Genomic DNA, 24,905 nt, shown 5'->3' on the forward strand with positions numbered 1-24,905 from the left:
GGGTACATCTTTCCAAGGCTATGTGTCCTAAGTCACAGCCTGAGAATGATCGCATGAGTGGAATTCCATACGCTTCGGCTATTGGATCCATCATGTATGCCATGATATGTACGAGACCAGATGTCTCATATGCTTTGAGCATTTCGAGCAGATACCAGTCAGACCCTAGAGAAGGTCACTGGACAGCAGTCAAAACCATCCTTAAGTACTTGAGAAGAACTAAGGATGCGTTTCTGGTCTATGGTGGGGTGGATGAGCTTTCAGTGAAAGGATTCACTGATTCCAGCTTTCAGAGTGACAAAGATGTCTGCAAGTCACAGTCAGGATTCGTATTCACCTTAAATGGTGGGGCAGTGTCTTGGAAGAGTTCCAAGAAGGAGACTACAACAGATTCAACGACAGAAGCTGAATACATAGCTGCTTCAGAAGCGGCTAAGGAGGCCGTGTGGATCAAGAAGTTCATATCTGAACTAAGGGTGGTTCCAAGCGTAGATGAGCCCATATAGTTGCTTTGCGACAACACAGGAGCCATTGTGCAGTCAAAGGAACCTAGGTCTCATCAAAGATCTAAGCATGTGCTCCGCAGAAATCACTTTATTAGAGAAATCATTGTTAGAATGGATGTAAAGATGGATTATGTTCCCTCAGATGATAACCTAGCCGATTCTCTGACAAAGGCGGTTTCTCAGAGAAAACATGATAGTCATTATGAGGTTTTAGGTATACGACTTAGGTCAGATTGGCTCTAGGCCAAGTGGGAGCTTGTTATTATATGGATGTCCTAGAGACAATCTTTTGATTAGATTAGGACATATGTGGACCTTTTTATATTGTCGCAAATAAATAATAAGCACTCATTATCCTGTTTCATATTTTGTCTCAATATTATTGTTAATATATTATATGAGTAACTGGATAAACCCCTTGGAATAAAATAGGTACCTCTTAAGTATCTGTGATGAGATCACAATCATGAGGATTTAAGGATACCAGATGTTTATTTCTAATTTTATGTTCCTAGTCTAGAGACACTGAGAATGAGGATGAGTAATCTCGGATAAGACTAGCATGACTTATCTACTTGTATTCGGATACAAGGTAAAGACCTCATGAGCTACAGATATGGAGATGTCTTAGCTAAAGTCGTGGGTGGACCTATAAGGGTATAGCTCGCACTGAACAGACCCACAAAGAGACTCTATGAGGAAATCTTACAAAAGTATCATTAGAGCAGTCTCTTAATATTTGGGTATGTCTTTCCTTAGACCTTAAGTTGTCACCTAGACTGTGTTCTAGAAGGCATGTTTTGATTGTATAACTCGTCTGCCTGAAACATGGAGACTCATAGGTATACTTTTGGGCATGTCCTGAAAGAGCACAGACCTAGGGTGATAGGCTGAAGGAATTCGTTAAATCTCTGTAAGGGATTAGGTTATCTGTAAACCGGAGAAATCGGGATGACATTTACAGGACTCGGGAATCTATGCATAGTAAAAGAGATCATAAGATGATCTGCCTTTAGAAGTAAATTGAAGATTCCCTATTTCGAATTAAAGCTTACCCTAAATCGCAAGGGTTGATACGTATCCTCACCCTAGGTTTAAAGGGAAGGTAACCGAGACGAAAGGAAATACATACAGTAACCAAATATATGTAATAGGATGATCATGTCATTAACCTAACTAGCTCTGGGGCAACAAAGCATTGCTAGTGCTCTGTGTTGTCATTAAATGGGTTGTGGGCTTGTTAGGCCCAAGCCCATTTATGTTAAGTGAGTGAGTTGGTTCAATTTGAATTGCAACTACTCAATGTATTTGGACTATTTTTGGGCTGAATAAGGGCGCACCAAATGGATGGCCATATGATGGTTATTAAGTCAGATTTTTGACTAGGTATAGACTTAGTCTCATAAGGATATGATAGGAGGTTGTTGGCTAGATTTGAATTACAACAACTCCACTTATTCCTCCACCATTGGGCGCTACATAGGTCAGATTTTTGGGAGAAAAATCTGATTCAATTCAAACATTTCTCTCATCTCCAAAAGTGCTTCCTTTTGTTAGGTTCTCTTAAGGGTTTTTCGGAAATTACCTAGCCTCTTCTCATAGAATTTCATGCGCCATTTTGTGAGTCTTCATGCTGAAAATTCACTCAACTAAACACCTTGAAACCTAAGCCTCTTTCTCTCCTATTGGACGCCTAGCTAGCCTTCCTTGTGGTGTTCGATTGGTGGCTTTTAAGAAGTGTTCTTGCATCTTGACGTAGGGTGGTGTGGATCAACATTAGAGGGTTTGAACCTTCAAACCTTACACTGATCCCTTTGGAGTTTTGAATCACGAACAAAGGTATCATTACGTCTTAAAGTACGTATCTTAATTTGCATGTGTGTTTCCGCTCTTGAAAAATTTTGTTTTCATCCTCACATGCCTACGGCCTTCAAGGCCATTTTCTATCAATAAGAGTCAACATAGATAGTATCACGCATAAACTACATTTAATAAAAAGGGAAAAATGAGTCATTTAAAGCATGATCATTTTAATTGAAATTAGTATTCTTATTTAAAATTTAAATTAAAAAACTCTCACTTTCTATCCATAATTTTTTTGTTATCTCTTTCTCTCACTTAAAATGACACAATTCTATGTTCTTTAAATGTACAAACACTAATCTCGTAATAAAAATTAGGAACTTAAACACAATATTTAACATAGGAAACTCTCTTTTTTTGGTAAAAACATAGGAAACTCTTAACTGAATAAAAAAGCAGCACAAAAAAATTTTGAAGAATTTTCGCTGAAAGATATGCAATGAAAAATAAAAATAAATACATTTTCTTATAGACACAAAAATACATCTCTTCATATAAAATAAGAGAAATACTCAAAAGATACCACTTGAATCTTCTCGTTGGGGGAAAAATTTAATATGCTGCAGGCCCACCACTTATTCAGCAGTCCTTTTTTTATAAATGAAAAATTTTCTTCCATTTTTATCCCTTTTTTTTGATTTTTTTTCCCTTTATCTCTTTTTTTTTTTTTTTTCTATTTTGAGAAAAAACCACCATAGTCCAATCTCATCAAATACCTTCTCCTCTTTGGGATGATAAAACTGACTGGGAAGACCTGTATTTGTACGAGAGAATTTCTTCCAAATTTTTTTTTATTTGCCATTAATAATGTTTCTTTAGAAGTCAAAACTCAAAAGCCTTCAACTACCTTTACTTTGCCGTGTCTCTAATTTCTCTGATTTGTTTGTTTTCCAAATGCGGAAACGGTGTCGTGTCATTGTCTCGATCCTACCCTCATCCCCCCTTAGTTCCTTCAAAGAAAGAGACTCAACCATATAATGGAAAAGTAGAATCATTGAATGATTCTCTTTCCTTCTTTTTCTTTTTGTATTACGAGACTTTCCTTCTTTTTCTGAATCTAACGAAATATGTTACTTACTCATTCGTTATATACACATTTTTTCTTCTAAAACAATACGAAGCCTTTAGGATTCTGTTCAGTAAAAATACTTTTTAAGATTGGAAAATGATATACTTATCACGAAAAAAGTTTATCACTCTTACAACTAATTTAATCATCGTTAATTTCCGTCAATCTAACGATTATACTTTATTGAAAATTATTAGATTATACTTATTAATTAATTATTAATTTTTAATAAATTATAACCGTTAGATTAACAGAATCAACAGTGATTATATTGATTATAAAGATGATAAATATTTTCGGTGGTAAGTATATCCTACACCTTTAATATTTATGAGTTAAGTGATACACATTGTTATCATACTAAATTTAAATAATAAGTTTAAAATTATAAAAAATCAAGTCATATACGTACGTTATAATGGGCGAAAATAAAGTCTTTGCTTTTTATTATTATTTATTTCTCGTATATTTTTTTATAAAATTAATATTCATTATTTTAAAAGATATAAAATTGAATCATTTTAGTCAAAATTATATTATTTTATAGTAAGAGAAATAGTTACATGATAAAAATCGTAGTTAGAGAAAGTGAGGATTTTTTTTAATTTAAATATTAAATAAAAACAATCATTTTAATTAAAATGACTTGCAATTAAAATGATAAATATTTTTTTTATTAGTGTTAACGAGAAAATGAATAGATTAATTCAATTTATAATAGTGATAAAGATGAAACCAAAAAAACATAAAAGAATCAAGCGATAAAATAAAGGATTAAGTTATATTTATAATTGTTTTGTTTACAAATTTGTCTATATATTTCTCTATTTTTATACTCCCCAAAATACATAAATAAGTCTATATATAAAAAGATCGTAAATATAACACTCCTCTAAAATAAAACATAAAGAATAATTATAGAAGAAATTTTGTCTATTTTATGTGGGAATGGATTATGGCCGCCAATGCAGCACGGAACAGCCATTGGGTTTGGACCCAGTGGCAAGCGCGTGATTCACGAATTGTTGACACAAATACCAGCGAAACCAAACCTCTTGGAAAGTTCTCAACTACATCATTATTTTCTTTGGGATCCATCCACGAAGGAAGAACACTACCCATTTTACCTTGACTTGTGTTAACTGTGTTCAAGATTTCTCAACACCTCCTACTATAAAATCTTGCTCAACCTCACCTTCACTTCACCACTTCATGTCAAGTTCAAAACATAGATAGTTCATACACTTCTCTTCAAGTGTTTTATCTCTTCAAAGTTGTCCCCAAGCTCTTATAGGCTTTCCTTTGCAATTGTCACCAACAATTATTGCTTAGCTCTCACAAGTTTCTTAACAACAATGAAGGTCAGAACTATACCCTCAAGTTAAACCAATCTCTATTGTCTCCTCTTCTTCATCACCTAATCATTAAATCACCCATTTATTTATTTTTTGAATGAGTTTTGTTCTGTCTCCATTCATGACTGATAAATTTTATTTTATTTTTTATTATTTTGCTTTAAAATTTTTAGTCAGAATTGGTATACATCATTTTTTATATTCAAAGTATGAAATCAACAATTTTATGTTCCTTGTCTGTGATGATTTCCTTTCATATTGTAGACATGTAAGTAATTGTTGGGTCCTGAAATGCTCTTTGGTTTGTTCTGTGACAGAAAGTAGTGTTGAAGGTCGACTTGTACGATGACAAAATCAAGCAAAAAGCTATGAAAACAGCCTCTGGAATTTCAGGTATTGAATTTTGGACTTCTTAATCTTTCTTCTCTGCTAGACCTCTTGGCTTTTAGATGCTAGAAGCAATCAACAAAATTTAAGAAAATCAAACTAAAATAGAGATAAAAACAAACCAAAGATCAATAACAAAAAAGAAAAGAAATACCCTGTAGTTCATTCATGCCTAGCAAGTTGCAATAAAAGCTAGCTTTACATTATCCTTGTATTGATTTTCAATTGAAATTGAATTTATTGTGATCTTGCAGGGGTTGAATCAGTGTCTGTGGATATGAAAGACAAGAAATTAACATTAGTGGGAGACATTGATCCAGTACATGTTGTGGGGAAGCTAAGGAAATGGTGTCATACTGAAATAGTTTCTGTTGGATCTGCTAAAGAAGAAAAGAAGAAGGAAGAACCAAAGTTAGATGATAAGAAGGATTCAATAAAAGTACCTGAACCTGTTAAGCTTTATGAAGCCTATCCCCTTTATTATCATATGACCCCACTACAGTCTAATCAATATCACTATGTTACAAGTGTGGAAGAGGACCCTAATGGCTGTGTCATCTGCTAAATTTTAGTATACATGAGATGAAAAGCAAGTGCTAAAAGAAATGTTATTTTCCATTTTTTGGGGGCTTTTTCTAACAATTCAGATTGAGGAATGAAGTGTATCCGAGAAGAGTAATATTCTGTATAGGAGTTTGATGTGTAGTGTTTGATTAGACTTTGTTGGTATTTATCCAAAATTTTGAGGAGTTATTCTCAAGTAACTAATTGAATTTGAGTGATATTGAATTAATATTATTCAATTATGGTGCACAATTTTCAATCTTCTCTTGCTTCTGCTTCTTTCCATAATTAGAAGTATGAATGATACTGTTTATTGCCTAATTGTTGAAGATTTTAATTAAAAATTTGTACCCTTTTGTTGAAGGTGTAAGATTTGGAGAATAGAATGAATAAAAACATTTGGTTGGTTTTGAAAATGGATTGGCCATAACAATAGTTATATATGATGACAGAACAAATAGTATTTGTTGTACTTAATAAACTTGTATTGGCAGCAAGCAATGTTGTTAAACCATAGAAATGACATGAAGTAGTCAAATTGCACACTTAACAATCAGTATTTTTCAATGGAAAAATGCTAGCACTCCCTTCCTAAGGTTCAATGGAAAATGCTAGCATTCCCTTCCTAAGGTTCAAGAAATTCATATGAGCAATCGGCTCGCTCATTTCTTCATAAATCTTGTTGGTATTGCAAATGCTGAAGTTATATTGTTTACCTATTCCTAATGGATTAAAGTTGCTCTTGGATATATGGAGCACGGAGGAGATAACAGCAGAAGCCAAAAGGAGTGTGTGCGCATAATAACAACGAATAAGGATTAGGATTGCAGAGAGCATATCTCTCATGCTTAACCCAATATTTATAGTGAGTTTTTACATGAAGGTGAATAAGACCTATTTTGCCCAACTGGACAAGTGACCCCTAACACGGATCCAAAACACTCGGTTATATTTTGACTTTACTTGGAAACTTTTCCCAACTAAAATGCAACTGTATATTAAAGAAATAAAAAACTTAATTAATGTGAGTGAAGGTGAGAATTTGTACGCTCTTCCAAAGTTTTGTCTCCTTCATGACCCAAGAAACACATTCAAGGCATTTGGAGTTTTCATTCTGTTTAGTGTTCCAATTATCGAGCTATTAAAACTACCGTTCTCCTTTGCGATTCATAGATTTGATTGATAGTTATTTATTCAGTGGACAATGACAATAAAAGAGACCAAGATGAGAACGAAAACTCCAAATGCCTTGAATGTGTTTCTTGGACAATGACAAGGAGCAGAAGCAAGAGAAGCTTTAAGTCAGGGGGTGATATATATGTACAATGACAATAAAAGAGACCAAGGTTCAAAAAGTTTGTAATTGTAGAGTTTAACCATTTAGTTATAAGAGGGGTTTTCCTAGAGACGGGAAAGTATGGGTAAGATTCAACTCTTTAATAGATGAGGTCCATTCATATCCGAATTCGGATTGACTTAGGATTTTATCTTCTAAAGCATATGGGTCCCATTATCCAGAACAATTGACCCCCTAAATTGTACTAGCAGGCTATCTAGCACTAATGCTGATACGTTACACGTGACACGATACGATACAATACTCTGACACGTTAATTTTAAAAAATATTAGATTTCGACACGTTAGGACATGTTTTGATATTAAATAATATTTTTAATTTATGTAGTGTGTATTATATTTAATATTCAATAATTTAACAAAAAAATAAAATTAAACTTATAATATTCATCAATTTTGCAAAGAAACGTAAGATATCCCAAATATTTATATTAAACTCAATAAAATGGTAATCGTAATCCAACGAATTTAATAGTTGGAACTAAAAGCTCAACGCAACGCAACTTTTGAACCTTTTTTTTGAATTTCTATAATGCGTGTTGGAGTGTTGGGGAGTGACGAAATATCGGAGAGTGTCGGGAAGTGTCGGACACGACAAGTCATGGTTTTTGAAGTGTCGGTGCTTCATAGTGCTTTCGAACTCTAGGAGCAAAAGGGCCGAGTTTCAACTATCCAGGTTAAGGGTGTCTGTTCCGAGTAGCTAGTCTTTATGTTTGTAAAGAACCACTTCAACCCAAAATCTTAAGGTGTTGGGTGAGGTTTTTTTTAATGGTTTATATTATTCTCTAACACACCCCTCACACCCCCCTCATGCAAGAGCCCTTTGGGCTTCAAGTGTGGATATTGCACAGGCCCAATTTTTGTTTACCTTTTGTGCTTTTTTTATTTTAATTCCACCAGAAAAGTGGGGGCAATGAAGATCGAACTCATGACCTTGTGGTCACTTAGGTGCACTGATACCAAGTAAAGAACCACTTCAACCCAAAACCTTAAGATGTTGGATGAGACTTTTTTTTAATAGTTTATATTATTCTCTGCCAGTGTTATAGTGCTCTTCTTGTAAGACGAGCGCATTGTTCTTGGACGAGTTCAGCTCCTTCGAATGAGCTGAGGCTTTTGAGGAAACTTAAGATTAGGGATGTTCAAAATGTCCAAAAAAACCAAACCGATCCATAACCAAATTGCTCCACATTTTAAAAACAGGTTATTTTTAAAAATCGGTTTCATATGAAACTGCATTTTATTTTATAACTGATTATTTAACAAACCATAGAAATAATTGGTTATCCATAACCAAACTATTTTACAATTAAAGAACAAATAAGTATTATCTTTTATCCTTAACATTAAAATGTGAAAATTACATAAATAAGAATCATTTTTAAATGTGACATTATTAGAAAAGTCTCAAATACTAACAATATTTATCGAAGACAAAATTTCGTCGAAAATTATGACAAAAATCATATTACGTAGAAAATAGAGACGAAAAAAAATTTCGTCAAAACTAGAGAGGAACAAGATTTTGTCATAATCACTGACATAAATTTTTGAGGGACAAAATATTTCAGTCAAAATTATTGATAGAATCTAAATTCCGTCGAAACTTTCGATAAAAACAATTCTGTCAAACTTTTCAACGAAAAATAATTCTGTAAAAAATTTTGACGAAACACATTTTCATAAAAAAATTGACAGAAAATAATTTCGTCAAATTTTTTTACGGAAAATATTTCCGTCCAAATTTACAACAAAACACATTTACAACAAAAATTTTGACCAAAAATATTTACGTAAAAATTTTGACGAAAATTATTTCAGATTTTTTTTTTATGGAAAATATTTCTATATAAAATTCACGGAAATTTTTTTTTGTCAAAGTTCTTTATGGAATCTAAATTTCCTCAAATTTTTTGACGGCAAAAATTTTTATAAAACATTTTTACGAAAAATATTTTTGTCAAAATTTTTTATCAAAATATTGTTCGTCATAAAAGTTTAACGAAAATGTTTCCTTCGAAAACTTTCGAAGGAATTTGAATTCTGTAAAGAATTTTGATGAATTTTTTTTCCGTCAAAAGTTTTCGAAGGAAATGTGTTTCGTGGAAAATTTTGATAGTAATTTTTTTTCGTAAAAAATTTCGATGAATATGTTTTTTTGTGAAATATTTTGAGGGAAATGTTTTGACGGAATTTATATTCTGTAAAAAAATTCGACAAAAAAAATGTTCTGTCAAATTTTTTTACAGATATGTTTTTAGTCACAAATTTTGATGGAAATATTTTTCGTCAAAAATTTTCGCGGAAAATTTTGATGGAAAAGTTTTTCATAAAAACAACGTGAACAATTTCTTTAAGAATCATTTTGTCTTGAGAGTTCCAAAACAATGAAGATTCTTGCAAGAAATAGTTGGTCAACTACCTATAACCGGGAGAAACAAATGACTACTTATAAAAATAACACAATCCATCAAAAATCGATTTTGAATTTGTTAAAAAACTGGTTTTGAACTTGATAACCGGTTTTGAGTTAAAACCGGTTTTAATTCGAAACCGGTTATAAACCACAAACCGATTTTAAACTGGTTTGGACAAATTAAAAACCTGTTTTTTTTTTTTTTTAAAAAGTGGTTCGATTTAAAATCTAAACCGTTTAAAACTGGTTTGGTTTGGTTTTTGACAATAATCAAACCGAACCGCTCTATGCACACACCTACTTAAGAGGAAATGCACATTTGTTGTGCTTGTGCTTGAGGTCGTCCAAGGGAACTTGCTTATCAAAGGTATACTGAAGGGCCGGTTAGATGTGAGCGCTCTGTAAATCTCAACACTTAGTTGACTGATTTTTTTTTTTTTTTGGTTCATATTGATAGTTATGTATTTATACATTGTATATTCTAATTGGTCAGACATGCATTAGAGATCGTGATGAAATTTTTGTGTTGTATTTCTCCTGATGGCCTGTAATGGCGACACCCATTCACCTGTTTATTCTATATGAAATGTCTTTTATTCCCCACAGTGGTGGACCCACTTGCGGGCAAATGCACACAAGTGCGGTCATAAAAAAACTTATTTGAGTTTTTTTCCTCTTTTTTTTTTAGTTGCAGGCTATGTAGCACCGATACGACACGCGACACGTGACACGACACGACACGACACTCCGACACGTCAATCTTAAAAAATTATGGATTTCGACACGTTGGGACACGTTTTAATATTAAATAATATTTTTAATTTATATAGTGTATATTTCATTTAATATTTAATAATTTAACAAAAAAAATGAAACAAAATTAATAATACCCATTAATATGTTATAAAGATGGAAGCTTTAATAAAAAAATAAGAACTGGGATGAGATATATATATAATATCAGATAGAGAGATCAAATCATATTAGAGAGAAGAAGATACAACAAGAGCGTGATAGGAATTTACAACAATGATGCTGAGATGATCTCTTATCTACTTAAGGGGAAAAAAGACAAAAGATAAAATTGATATGATCAGGTGGAAGCTTTATTAATATATTTTAACTTTTTAAAAAAATAAATTTTTTTAAAAAAAATTAAAAAAAAAATTAAAAAAAATTACGAAAATGCCATTTGACCGTGTCGGACACGGTCAAATTCGCGTGTCGGAATGGTCAACGTGTCGGAAAAAGTCAACTGCGTGTCCGACACCGTGTCGGAGCGTGTCGGAGCGTGTCGCCGTGTCGGAGCGTGTCGGACCCGACTCTTCCTGTTTTTACAAGTGTCCGTGCTTCCTTGGTTGCAGGTCCTTATTTGTCTCTTAGTTCAATATATTTATTAGGAGTAAATATTTTTTTAAGTCCCTAGCAAAAAATATGATCTCCATTTTAATCCCATACAAAAAAAATTAGTCTCGAGATCCCTAAAAAAATACCTACATTAGTCCCTCAAAAAGACTAAAATTGATCCACTTTGAATTTCATAGGGACCAGGTGACTAAATTTTTTTTTTATAATGGACTAAAGTGGAGACCGAATTTTTTGTTAGGGACGAAAAAAGATATTTATTCTTATATTAGTTAGCAACGTATGAAGATGATTAAAACAACGTAGCAACGCAAATTGATTAGAGAGAAAACTTATTCTTCCTCCCCTGTCACGTACTCATTCCCATGCTTTCTTCATCCTTTGTTTCCTTTTTTCATTTTTATAAAAAGAGAGGATTGATTGCAGGTCTGACATTCTCAAATAAGTTAATATCTAGAGACGAGGCCTTCACTGTGATTTTGCTTGCCTTATGTACTAATAGTGTTGACTTTTTATTCTCCACTATGAAATAGAATGATGATGTATGGTAAGATTTAGGGGGAGAATAATTGGTCAAACTATTGCCTGCAGCTTGTTACGGAAGCAACTAGATTATGAGCGGGTTTAAGCGTTGATTTAAACTTTTTTATTCACCACTAAAGGTGCAGACATAAAAAATTTTTCCTGGGTCCGCCACTGATTCCCAAAATATTTTGGGACTTTTTGACTTTGTGTCCTTTTAATTGCATCCCCCCCGCCCCCCATTTGATAATTTTTCTATTGAATGCTAACTGAATTTTCCTGCACCCTTCATTTCTTCTTGTTTAAGGTTTATGGGTTTTCTCTTGTTTAGGGTTTTAAGAAGTTGCTTCTTCTTCAACCATCCTTTTGGGTCTTCGCTGTTGTGAGATAATGAGGGTGATTCCTTGCGTCAAATACTTCGCCAAATAAGTACCCTAATGTTGCATTCACAACAAGTATACCAGTCCTACAAATAATAGAGAAGTGAGTATAGTATCATTCTCACGAGGATTAGGGTCTCTAAGCACTATTTTTACTATTTCGCTTAAGTTTGACGAATCAAAATTGGTTTGGGAAGAATAATTTCTAATTAATTGAAAGCCAATTTAAAGGAAGCAATTAAAAGAACAAATGCCATGTAACAATTAAACATAAGAAAATGATTCAAACAAGTAAAAGAAGAGTTGGAAATCAAGAATTAATGTAAAGTGTAGTTAGGGGTTTACTTCACCTCCGATCCCCCTTAAGTGATTTAGCTCTATTCAATAAATTTCTAACTCTTTTTTCCAAACAATTCATCATCTAAGTGGTAATTCGTTAAATTCCTAATATCTTAGTTATTTAACCCTTTAATCTAATTAGAATCATAATGTCTTTGAAACCCCTTTTAGGTCAAGCATTATGCACGATGAATTTCACAAGTTTGTAAATCCTACAAGTCATGCAAGAATTGGTGTTTACCCCTATCTAGATTAACATCCCAATATCTCTATTTAGAAATCTAACCCTCATTATTCCTATATGGGTGATAAGATCATACAAGAATTTGAACAAGCAATTCACGATAAACACATAACAATTTGAGACAAAATTTTATTGAAAAGAAAGTTAAAGCAAAATATGGATTCATAACAAGTCTACTTATTTGACCTAGATCAAGAAACTACTTATTTGACCCTTAATACATAGTAAGTTGGAAGCTCATCACCTAATTTCCCTTTCTTTTTAACTTTTTTAGCCACATCTATGGGTGATCATAAGCGTCACACCACTACAATAAGTGACAATGACAATAGTGAAAGTGATAAGGAGTGGGAGGAGAGTCTGTCTGTTGATGGCAAATATTAGTTTTTTGGAAGATAAAGATTTCCTCAAGATGTGCTTTAGGGGCGTTTGGTAGAGGAGATATTTTTTTTTACCGGGAAAAAAGATTTCCTCAAGATGTTTGGTAGGCCAAATTTTTTCTAGGAAAGTTGGGTTAATTTTACTGATGCTATATTTGGTTAATTGTAAAATATTGATGGGAATCTGAACCGAAATGACAAAATTACCCATTTTTACACATCTACTGATATATTGTATAAGGGCATTTTTGTCTCAAAATGTGAAAATGTGTTTCCCAGCTAGTTGGAAAAAAATAATACCAATGGGATGAGATTATTTTTTTCCCTATGTGTAGTTAAAATCGGGAATGATGGAAAAAAAAGTATCCTGTGATTTTTTTACTTTTACTTATACCAAACATAGGAAAGAAGATTAACTTCTTATTAAAACTAAGGAATTAAATTGTATTGTCAAACCATGTTTATACAAAATAACTATCAGAAATAAAATTCCTCTTCAAATCCGGAATAAATAAGGTGTCACCCAAAACCAAAGTGATAAATTATCAAAAGATAAAATAACTTATTCTACTGCTAATGCAGACACAAGCTCCCCATCTTCAAGCTTAAAGTATCTTTGTCCAACGGTAATAGGCCCTCTATGTTTGAACCACTGCAAAGAGCAACAAATATAGTTAGTGGTTCCTGAATCATTGATTCATTCACTAAATATTTAAGCCTTTTAAATTATCCATACCTTTTTCTTTTCATCACCTCTGGGCTATCTTTCATCCAGTGTCCCTTCAGTCCGCACTTGAAGCACTTGCCTTTCAACTTCTTCATTGCAACTGGTTTCACAACTGATAACCAAGTCATTTTGTTCTTGTTACCACCCTTGGATTTTCCTTTGGATTTAACAAAACTCTTAGCAAAACCTGCACTGACTGTATTCTGGCTAGCAGAGTTGTTAGACGCAGCAAAAATGTCACTAACAGTCTGAAGCATCTCTACTCCATTCTTAATCATGTACACTTGCTTTTGCAAGTATTTGGAAAGACTGAAAATATAGCAGCGAACTACCACATCTGCCCTCTCCCAATCTGAGTAATGCATCTTAGTTTTCTCAAATGCACTCTTTACAAGTGGTCATGGCTTTGGTACGGTAAGGACAAAATTCAGTTTTTCATGTTTAAGAACAACATCAAAGTTCCTTTTACATTCTTCGTAGTTTGTACCATCAAAAGGTTTTTGATTCAAAATCATGGCTAAGTTATTGAAGGAAGTCATTTTCTGAAAAAACATACAAGGCACACAATTACAAACAAGAAATGCAATAAACAAATTAATCGCAAGCAGATTCCAATAACTACTCATCATTTATTGTTAACAATCCATCAGTTTATCTTTACAAGGCTTACGTTGTGCAAGTCATTCGTAAAAACTAAAATTTTAATTTGGCCCTTCGGTGCCATTATTAGAGCCTCGTCGTGAGGGTTAATAACTCTACCAAATTTGAATGTAATTAACCATTGTTTAATTTTAAAATTATCTTTACTATCCAAATATTGTCGACGACGGGCCATACAATATCTTACTAAATTTTTTGAAATTATTAAGGAGCAATCAAATAAAATCCGGTCTTGCTTATCTGTCGGGGCTTCGCATGACCATTTTATTAATGGACCCACAAATGGATCCCGCAAGTTTTAAAATTAATTACTTAATTTAAAACCTTTACCCATTCAATATTTTAATAATTTAGAATTTTCATAAGCTCTGTCGAATTCATTGTTTAATTTCAAAATTTTCTTTAACAACTTAGTATTGCGAACGATGGATCATACAATACTTTATTAAAATTTTGAAATTATCAAATAAAATCCGGTCTTGCTTATTCGATGGGGCCTCACGTGATTATTTTATTGATAGGCCCACAATGCGCTTGAGGATAAATTAATTTCTTAATTTCAATATCCTCACATTCAACATAAGCAATTTTTCCAATTTTCAAGATATGTTTAAATGAGAGTAACCTTTGTTTGATTTCAAAAATTATGTAAGCAAAAGCGCCGATGAATGTGCATCACTTAGCTTATCCGAATTTTGAAATCATTAAGGTCCTAAAATTCGATCATGATAGGCATCATGCGCTTCATACAATCATGATACATGATTGTGGTATGCAATGCATGTTTAACACATGACCATTTTAGAAGGCCCACAAATTACTCGCAAAATAAACTATTCTCTTAGAAAATTTTCTTAATTATTTTTCTAGATTTAAATCATCCAAATAACTGACTTAATTATTAATCTAGATTTGAGCAATCATAATTATTATTATTTATGAGGATAATTTGAAATCAAAATAATTACCATAACGATCATTAAATTATTAAATTCGTTACATACATATTTCAAAAATTAGAATCAATGTCACAATGACCTTTAATTCAGCCTATCAAGTATAATAACTATTACATTTAAATTTCAAAATATGAATTAATTACCATAATGACTATTAATCTAGTCGTACAAACATAACAGTCATCATGCTCATGTAATTAATAAGTTATGCAATAATATGGCACCACATATTCTATATGGCATGTTATCATATCAAGCATATTATCAATCATATAATTTATCCATTTATATAAAAAGGGATAGGATATTGTGACACCCAAGTTATGTTACACCCATGTGACACCCAGTCAATCTCACCGTTAGATCGTTTATGTTGATCCAACGGTTATATTTATTTCCATCTTTGTATGGTCATGATTTCCCAAATTTAATATTTAATATTTATTTCTACCTTTGTATGGTTATAATTTCCCATATTTAATGCTTTCACTTTAAATTTGGGAAATCATGACCATACAAAGATGGAAATAAATATAACTGTTAGATCAACATAAGCGATCTAACGGTGAGATTGACTGGGTGTCACACGGGTGTAACATAACTTGGGTGTCACAATATCCTATCCCATAAAAATAAAGTAATTAATTATTAAAAACTTTAATCCATGGTTTCCTAAAAAAATAAAATTAAAAAATAAAAACTTTTCAGCTAATTTGCTCCTTCTTTATGGTCCGTAGGTTCTGTTTCAAGCCCCTTTATGGTAACCATAGGCCCAAAATACCAAACTTTGGCGAGAAACCCTAAGTCAACTGTCAAGAACCCTAGTCGTCACGTCCACTGCGCCGTTATCTGAACTCATCTCAGCACGAAACTCCAGGGAAAGGACCGTCGTGAAGAGACAAACACAACGCCGCCAGAACCACTTGAAAAGAGTCATCAACGTGCCTCCACGCCTCGGATTTGTACCTGCGAGTGAGGCCCACGCGCAACCACTTTAGGCGGTGCGTGAGGGCGCGTTCGACATCCTTTCACGATGCTCCAACTACCATTCTTCTCGTGCTTATGTCCCCTTTCACGCCATGTGATTGGTTTCTGAGATCGGCCATCGAAAAGTCACGAACACATCCAAACAATGATGAACGTCCTTCTCTTTGCATCTTTTTGGTCTACTTTCATTACAATTTTATTTGAAATACATAGAAAATATACATAATTGAAATAAGATTCAAGGACGAAACCTAATCATATGGGATTAGCCTCCTTGTTACAACCAAAGAAAATACAAAGAAATATCTACCATGGATTAAAGCTAAAACCAAATAAATAATTGATTTTTAATGAAAAGAATTATAAGATACTCATGCAAAATTCATACCATTAAAGATAGAAACTCTAGGTGTCATATTTCATGAAGCAAAACTAATTACATGAAAATTGTAAATCTAGATCCACATCTAAACTCGCAATCCGGCTCTGATACCAATTGTAGGAGTTATTGGATCATGTGAAAGCGTTTAAACCATTGCGGTTTGGATGTAAAGGATCATCATTGTTTACAATTACCTCTTGTTAGTACAGATCTGAGATGATGCTCCACACGCTTGAATCCTTTGCGACACAGTACGAAGTCACGAACTCACGAACAGATCTCTACTGTTCTGGTAAACCTTCCAAACTATCTCTCGAGAGGGAAAGAGAAGTATGTGGGTACTTTTCAGATCTGAACTTACCTCTTTGTTCAAAATCACCTAGGAGGCTAATGACTTAAATGGTAGTATTTATAAGAGTTCCAATAAACCCCAGCCCTAATGTAAGAACCCACACCGTTAATTAAGGAATTTAATTAATAAATTACGAGAAAATAGGAAATGATTCCATAATTGACCCTAATAATTATTTATGAGGCTTAATAATCATAATAAGTGATTAAGAATGCTGAAAGCCGCTTTTCGGAAGAAAAGTGCAGATACCGGTTCTGCTAGTCGGTATAAATGCGTGCCGAAAAAGTATCCCGGAAAATTAATGTAAGTGCATGATAATTACTAGAATAATATGTAGGACTTGTAAAACGAGTTTCAAGTCCAAATAATGAGAATTGGTGCTAGAAACCGGTACTGGCTTGGAAAAGCGCGTACCAAAAAAGTGCTCAGAAAATTATAAGAAAAATATCTTAAATCTTAGAAAATTATGTAGTTTCATAATCCAAAGTTTGGGATTAAAATGCTAAGCGTAGCAATTAAAGTTAACACTGTGTGTTTAAGTGTGTTTGGGCTATAAATACTCCCATTATGAGCACAAAACCCTAGGATCAGATTTCTATTCGTGAGTAACTTGGAGGCTGACCAGAAAACACTCCTTCCTTGCCTTCTTCACCATTTCTTGAGCAAGCATGCACCTTTGATGCTTGTTCTTCCATTTAAACACTTGGTAAGGGTGAGGGTTGGCCTTGGGACTACATTAGGGTGGTGTTTCTGAGTTAGAGAACCTGTGTGAGGGAGTTTGAAGAGCTGTGTTTGCTTTTCTTGAGGGGTGTGACCTTTTGTTGGCATTTTGATGCTTCAAGGTGTCTTCTTGTTGAGTAAAAGAATCATCTTGTGTTCATTTTCGTGCATCCTCTTGTGACAGTAGCTTGAGACTGATTGTGAGCTCCAAGAGCATCTCCCTTTGCTGTTTTTGAGCTGTGGTATGTGTACCAACCTTTAACTTGAGTTTTAAGGCTTAAAAATGGTACCTTGATGCATCTAATGACTAAAAGATGATAACTTGTTGTTGGGTAATGTTGAACACACCTAGAAATGCATGATTAGGTGTATAAAATCGGTAAAAAAGGAACCTTTTAGGGATATCTTCACGAAAATGTAGAAACTGCATTCTGTCGTAAGATATCCGGATATTTGTCGAACTGATATCCGGATATTGGATATCCGGATACGTGGTTTTGGGATATCCGGATATTGGATATCCGGATATGTGAATCTGTATATCCGGATATTGCATATCCGGATATGGACAGTGAGATATCCGGATATTCTGGGATTTCGCAGAACAGCAGCTGTGCTGTGTGTACAGTAGGCTATTGGGGGTTTGTGGACCCTAGTTTGATGAAGTTGAACTTGTGTATTTAATGGATTAAGCCAGAATCATGGGATTAAGGGCTTGTGGCTTTGTTAGGAGCTTTAAGACTTGAAAACGTAATGAAAAGGCGTTGTCTTAATATTGTATGCTTGTGGTGCATGTTGTTGATGTATTGTTGGTCCATAACAGATTGTGAATTTGCTGTGTTTGGACTTTGAGCTGTGGACTCTTGGCTTTTGGAGTTAGCTTGCAAGGTAAGCTTTCGTGTCCTCGGTTTAGCCATGTTGTGGTTCCACCATGTCCCATGGGGGTATGGTTTATGCATGCTGTGTACATGCTTTTGGATATTTGATATGTTGATTGAACTTTACATATAATGGCTTTTAATATGCATGTGTTGTTTCATCTTGACGGGAAGCCTGAGTATGTAGCGCCATACAAGACGGTGTACCGGGGTGAATGCAAGTGGTACTTGCACGGTGTGTAGGTGATAGACGTATACATGCACTGTCTCTGGCCAGTAGATTAGTATTGACACACATGGCATGATTATCTGCTGCATTGCATTGTTTTAGAAATGATAAATGATAAATTGTTTTTGAACTTATATTGCACATGTAAGTGAGCTTGGGGTGGAAGATCCTTGAGGACTCACTGACTCACTGAGATTTCTAGATTAGAGATCTTACCCCACGTTTGGGAAATGCTTATTTCAGGATCAGGTAGTATGGGTACTGATGCCTCAGGCGGCAGGAGGCCGGAGCTTAGCTGATTATGTTTTACTGCTTTATGTTAGCATGACTGGATTTGGGATGCTGTTTATGTTTTTCGCTATTTATGATATGTTGTTGTTGAGACTGATGTTGGGCATGTTGCCTTATTTGAGTGAGCATGGGGATTGTCCACGACACTTTTGTTAGTACTTTTAGATTGGAGTTGTATAAACTGTTAGATGGTCCGGTCTGCATTGTTGTAGTTCCGTGACTAGAGCCACACTTATATCATCTATGTTATGAGGTATTTCAGTTAGCTGTTTTATTGCAATTACATACAGGCGATGTTTTATTAATTGATTATTAAGCAAATTGGTAATGTTAATGGCATCATAATTGAAAAGAAAAAGTAATTCCGCATTTTAATTAAGCGCAGCTTAATACGATATTATGATAACATTACCAGATATATATACGAGGTGTTACACCTAAGCTCGTTGAGCTTTAAATTTCTTGGGCTCTTCTCGTACTTTTAGCCCATTTGAACTTTAGTAAAAAAGTACAAATTCAATAGTAAATACCTTTAGATGACAAATCACTATACACAAGTGATAATAACGTTAACCAAAGGGTAGTGTGTACAGTAATAACATATTTGTCTAAGAGAGATTAGATTATATCTATAAGTTTTATCTTAATGTCTTCTTGCAGTTGCTTTTTGTTGGCCTTTAGATATATGAATTTTATGTAAGTCCATAACAGGGTCCTATTTTCTGTGGTGAATTATGGCCGCCAAATATACCACTAAACTGCCTTTGGGATGGGCCCATTGACAAGCGCGTGATTCATGAATGAAAAGAAACAGTCATAATGAGACAAATACGTTGAAGTTGACACAAATGCCAGCGAAAACAAAGGCAACCAAGCCTCTAGGATAGTTCTCAACTACATCATTATTTTCTATGGATCCTTCCAAGAAGGGAGAACACTACACTTTTACCTTGACTTGTGTTGAGTGTTGACTGTGTTCAATATTTCTCACCAGTCACCACTTCCCACTATAAAATCTTGCTCAACCTCACCTTCGCTTCACCACTTCATTTCAACTACAAAACATAGATATCTCCAATACTTCCTCTTCAAGTGTTTCATCTCTTCAAAGTCCCCAAACTCGTCTAGGCCTTCCTTTGCTATTTTCACCAACAATTATTGCTTAGCACTCTCAAGTTTCTTAACAACAATGAAGGTTAGAATTATACCCTCAAGATAAACCAATCTCTATTATCTCCTTCCCTTCATCACTTAATCATTAAATCACCCCCTTTTTTTTTGAAAGAGTTTTGTTCTGTCTGCATGGATGACTGATATTTGATTTTTTTTATTTTTTGCTTTAAATTTTTTAGTCTGAATTGGTGTACATCTTTTTTGACATTGAAAGTATGAAATCAACAATTTTGTGTTCCTTGTCTATGATGATTGTAGACATATGGTATAAGTAATTATTGGGTCCTGAAAGCTCTTTGGTTTGTTCTGTGACAGAAAGTAGTGTTGAAGGTAGACTTATATGATGACAGAATCAAGCAAAAAGCTATGAAAACAGTCTCTGGCATTTCAGGTATTGAATTTAAACTTCTTATTCTCTCTTCTTTGCTAAACCACTTGGTTTTTAGATGCTAGAAGCAATCAACGAAATTCAAGAAAATCAGAGAAACAAACCAGAGACCCAGAAAAAAAAACCTGTAGTTCATTCATGGCTAGCAAGTTGCAATAAAAGCAAAACATTTTACTATGCTTTGTTATAGTGGATTAGTTTTACAGTATCCTTATATTGATTTTTAATTGAAATTGAAATTGTTATTATGTTGCAGGGGTTGAATCAGTGTCTGTGGACATGAAAGACAAGAAATTAACATTAGTGGGAGACATTGATCCAGTACATGTCGTGGGGAAGCTTAGGAAATGGTGTCATACTGAAATAGTTTCTGTTGGATCTGCTAAAGAAGAAAAAAAGAAGGAAGATGATAAGAAGGATTCAATAAAAGTTCCAGAACCTGTTAAGCTTTATGAAGCCTATCCCCTTTATTATCATATGACCCCACTACAGTCTAATCAATATCACTATGTTACAAGTGTGGAAGAGGACCCTAATGGCTGTGTCATCTGCTAAATTGTAGGAGACATGAGATGTAAAGCAAATGCTAAAAGAAATGTTATTTTTCATTTTTAGGGGGCTTTTTCTAACGATTCAGATTGAGGGATGAAGTGCGTCCAAGAAGAGTATGCTGTATAGGAATTTGCTGTGTAAGATTTGGAGATTTTAATTAAATATTTGTACCTTTTGTTGAAAGTGTAAGATTTGGAGAATAGAATGAATAAAAACATTTGGTTGGTTATGAAAATGGATTGGCCATAACAATAGTTATGATGATAGAACGAATAGTATTTGCTGTACTTAATAAACTTGTATTGGCAGCTTGCAATGTTGTTAAAACATAGAAATTCCGTGAAATAGCATGAAGTAGTCAAATTGCACATTTAACAACCAGTATTTTCCAATGGAAAAATACTAGCATTCCCTTTCTAAAGTTCAATAATTCATATGAATAATTGTAACGTCCCGTCTGTGGTCGGATAATTAACATTGATATGATATTAAGTGAAGCACATTTTAACTTATTAAATACGGAAACTCGTGATTAACTTTTTCCTTTTTCCTTACGTATTGCAACCATCTACTCTTTTTACATCTCGCTGATAACTGTTGCGACTTCGGCAAGTGCACCGGTCATACAAGTAATAAAGTGATAAGAAAAGTTATCGATCTCACGAGGACGGATGACTAAGCAATAATTTATCTATTTAACTAAAGTTGGACCGATCGTAAAAGGATTTCTTGAGAATATTACAATTAAATTAAAAACAGAATTTGTAAACTTATTTTTAGTTTTTAATATTTTAGAAAATAAATTCAGAATTAATAAAACTAGAAATTGGTTTTAACTTTTTAATAAAAAGACGTAGCTAAGATTCAACTTCCCCAATGATTTCTTAACGAGTCTGCCTATTCTTACGATTACATTCAAGATCAAATTATTAACAGTTCTTTCTATGATTGATTAAATCTCAATCTCTTGGTAATCCAATCCTTTATTCTAATTAAAAGCCTAATCCCTTAGTACTTTTTCATAAAATAAGCATTAACGCAAGAACCTACGGTTATGGAATTCATAAGTTTATCCCTAGATTATACAAATTCCAGCGATCAACCAATCAGAATCATACACCAACATCCCTATTGTCATGCACAACTCATGTTTATCTACGAGTAATCAAGTCATAAATAAAGCTAATCATAAATATCAGATTGATTGCATAATTTAAAATCAAGAATGTGAATTATAAGAAAGGTAAACATCTATTAAGAACCCATTGGTTCTGTCTCATCCTAACAACTAAAAGAAATTTAGCTATGCATAATTATAAGAACAGAATTAAAAGATACAGGAAAGTAAATAAAGTTCATGAAGAAAGTTGGTTAATGAACACAATGATGCAGATTGCTTTCTTCCTTCCTCTCTGCCAGTGTTCCTCTTTCGCCACGGCTTTCATTTTTGTCTCTGAGTTCCTTCTTTCTTCGCGTTTCTGAATGCCCAAAGCCTTCGTCGCATTTGTATTTAAAGAATTAGAATGTGCTTTAATTTCTAGACCGATTCGCTGAGGAGTTCGCTGAAGCGAGCTGCTCAGCGAGCAATTTTCTCGTCCTAACTGTTGTGCTTGCTACTAGGGGTGTTCATAAACCGATCCAAACCGATTCAAACCGCAAAAACCGAACCGAAAAACCGAAAACCGAAATAACCGAAAACCGAAAAACCAAAAACCGAAAAAACCCGCAAATATTTACTGGATTGGATCGGTTTTCGGTTTGGATGTTGAAAACCGATCCAATCCAAACCGATCCAAACTTATTTTCTACCAAATTTTTTTTTGTTAATGTAGTATTCATGCCAATGATCTATGTATGGGTAAGAAGAATTCAGTTTTATGTTTTAAATTTACTATGTTATGGAATTTCTGGATTACTTTCGTTAATCTAGTATACATGGTTAAGTTTTTTGTAGAAGCTGTGTTTTGGCCAGTGTTCATAGTGGCCACTTTTGCAGCCATTATAATTTATAAGTAGTAAAACAGTGACTTCTGTAAAAGAATTCATTACTTTTTTATTAGTGATTTTGGAAGACTTATTACTACGGTATTGTCAAAATTTTCTGCTACTACCAATACAAAAGATCCATGACAAATAATACTACTCATTTTTCTAAAAATAATTCTTATAAGTTCTGTTTTTTTGGCTTTTCAAAAAACTGAAAACCGATCCAATCCAAACCGAAAAAATTGGATCGGATTGGATCGGATTTGAAAAAAAATTCAAACCGATCGGATGATGTAATGACCAAACCGAAGGAATTGGATCGGATGGTTTTTTGCTTCAAAACCGATCCAATCCAGACCGCGAACACCCCTACTCGCTACAACGAGCAACAAAGCGAGCTCACTTATACTTCTTGCTCACTTGCTCGCTGAAGCGAGCTTGACCGAATATATTTATATTTATTTAATTTCATATTTTTCTTGATATTCGGCCGATGCCAATTGCCTCCTCATCCTTATCAGGTTAGTAATTTATTATTCTAGTATGAAATAACCTGAAACAACAACAAAGATTATGATCTTATCTATTTGTTGGCAATTTACTATCTTTTAATATTTTATTTAATTAATAATATATTTTTAATTTTTTTAATTATTATTTGAACTATATTTAATATTAAAAGCATAGTATATTTGACACTTATCAAATCATTCCCAGATTTACTCATTGCTATCCTCAGCAATGAATTAAATTAAAAACATGGAATAATGTAAACATGCTTAATATAAGACTAGACAATATATCAATTTAAAAATGATCAGACTTAGGTAAAAAAAATAGGACTTTTAAGAACAAACATTTAACTAAGCAGCCTTGAAAGTAAGCAAGTTATAAAATCAAAGCGTGAGTTCTATCAATCAAGCATAAAAACTAAATTTTAACACATCATTCACTGGATATATCAAGTCACTCATCACTCATCTGTCTAAGGTTAAGTGTTTCACTCAAATTTTCACTGTATCAATATTTTCATAAGCTTGATAATATTCTCACTTTTCACAATTAATTCACATGCACAAAAGATCAAGAGGTTTTTATTCAGGTTGTAATGGGGCTGGGCTACAGGTAGGATAAATAAGGAAAAATTAGCTAAAACATTAAAATACAGAAAGATCATGGTAAAGTGTAAACACTCAAACAATAATCTTTTTTCTCCTTTCTTTCCTCCTTTTTTTTTCTTTTTCAGCACTTTTGTATTTTTCTTTTTCTGTGCTTTTTTTTTTCAACCCCTAATACTTTTCATTTTCATTTTCATTTTCTTTCAACACTTTTATTTGCATAGAAGCAATAAATATTTTTCTTTTTCACCATTTTCCATTTTTTCTTTTGCTTCATTCACCTAACCTCCTTTTTCACCACTTTGAATTACATGATAAAGTACATGTTTATACCCTACCATGAAATTTCTATAATTTAATCTTATTTAAGGTAGATGTGTATGTGGAGTGGCTAATTAAGACAACAGGTATTGTTATCAAAAAAAAAAAAAAAAAGACAACAGGTATTAAGAACAGAAAAGGCTTAGTCTCAAAGGGGTAAACAAAGGATATCATAATGGTTGGCTTTTTGGCTAACTAGCTAAAACAATAAAATGCCTCAATCATTTCAAACATGCATGTAAACAACCATTTTAAGGAGAAACAAAGAAAGTTCTGGTAATATTTTTAGCAGTAAAATGCACACTAAAAAGAAATTTCTGTTTAGGCTCAAACCTCACGGTTATATTGTGCAATTCAGTAATTTATGCTCTTTCTCAACCACTCATACTGTAATTTCATTATTCTTACTGACTCTTAGACTAACTCAATCAATGC

At 33.4% G+C, this 24,905-nt stretch overlaps 1 protein-coding gene across 3 annotated transcripts; it reads left to right on the top strand.

Moving 5' to 3' along the window:
• Nucleotides 1-4,514: 4,514 nt before the first annotated feature.
• Nucleotides 4,515-21,270, top strand: LOC133295485 (heavy metal-associated isoprenylated plant protein 39-like). Of its 3 annotated transcripts, none has more exons than XM_061494321.1 (3): nt 4,515-4,799; nt 5,111-5,186; nt 5,435-5,984. In XM_061494321.1, exons 1-3 carry the CDS (start codon nt 4,794-4,796, stop codon nt 5,743-5,745), a joined length of 393 nt encoding a protein of 130 aa, XP_061350305.1. In that variant the 5' UTR covers nt 4,515-4,793; the 3' UTR covers nt 5,746-5,984. The 3 variants fall into 3 exon arrangements, with proteins under 3 accessions (XP_061350305.1, XP_061350308.1, XP_061350306.1); XM_061494324.1 differs by lacking the exons at nt 5,111-5,186; nt 5,435-5,984 and adding exons at nt 20,421-20,496; nt 20,750-21,270 and having other exon boundaries at nt 4,516-4,799; XM_061494322.1 differs by lacking the exons at nt 4,515-4,799; nt 5,111-5,186; nt 5,435-5,984 and adding exons at nt 19,968-20,127; nt 20,421-20,496; nt 20,750-21,270.
• Nucleotides 21,271-24,905: the final 3,635 nt, after the last annotated feature.

The sequence above is a fragment of the Gastrolobium bilobum genome, unplaced genomic scaffold (assembly GCF_033153095.1).
Source record: "Gastrolobium bilobum isolate Gb01-03AN ecotype WA unplaced genomic scaffold, APGP_CSIRO_Gbil_v1 utg12887, whole genome shotgun sequence".
In the NCBI taxonomy this organism is placed as follows: Eukaryota; Viridiplantae; Streptophyta; class Magnoliopsida; order Fabales; family Fabaceae; genus Gastrolobium; species Gastrolobium bilobum.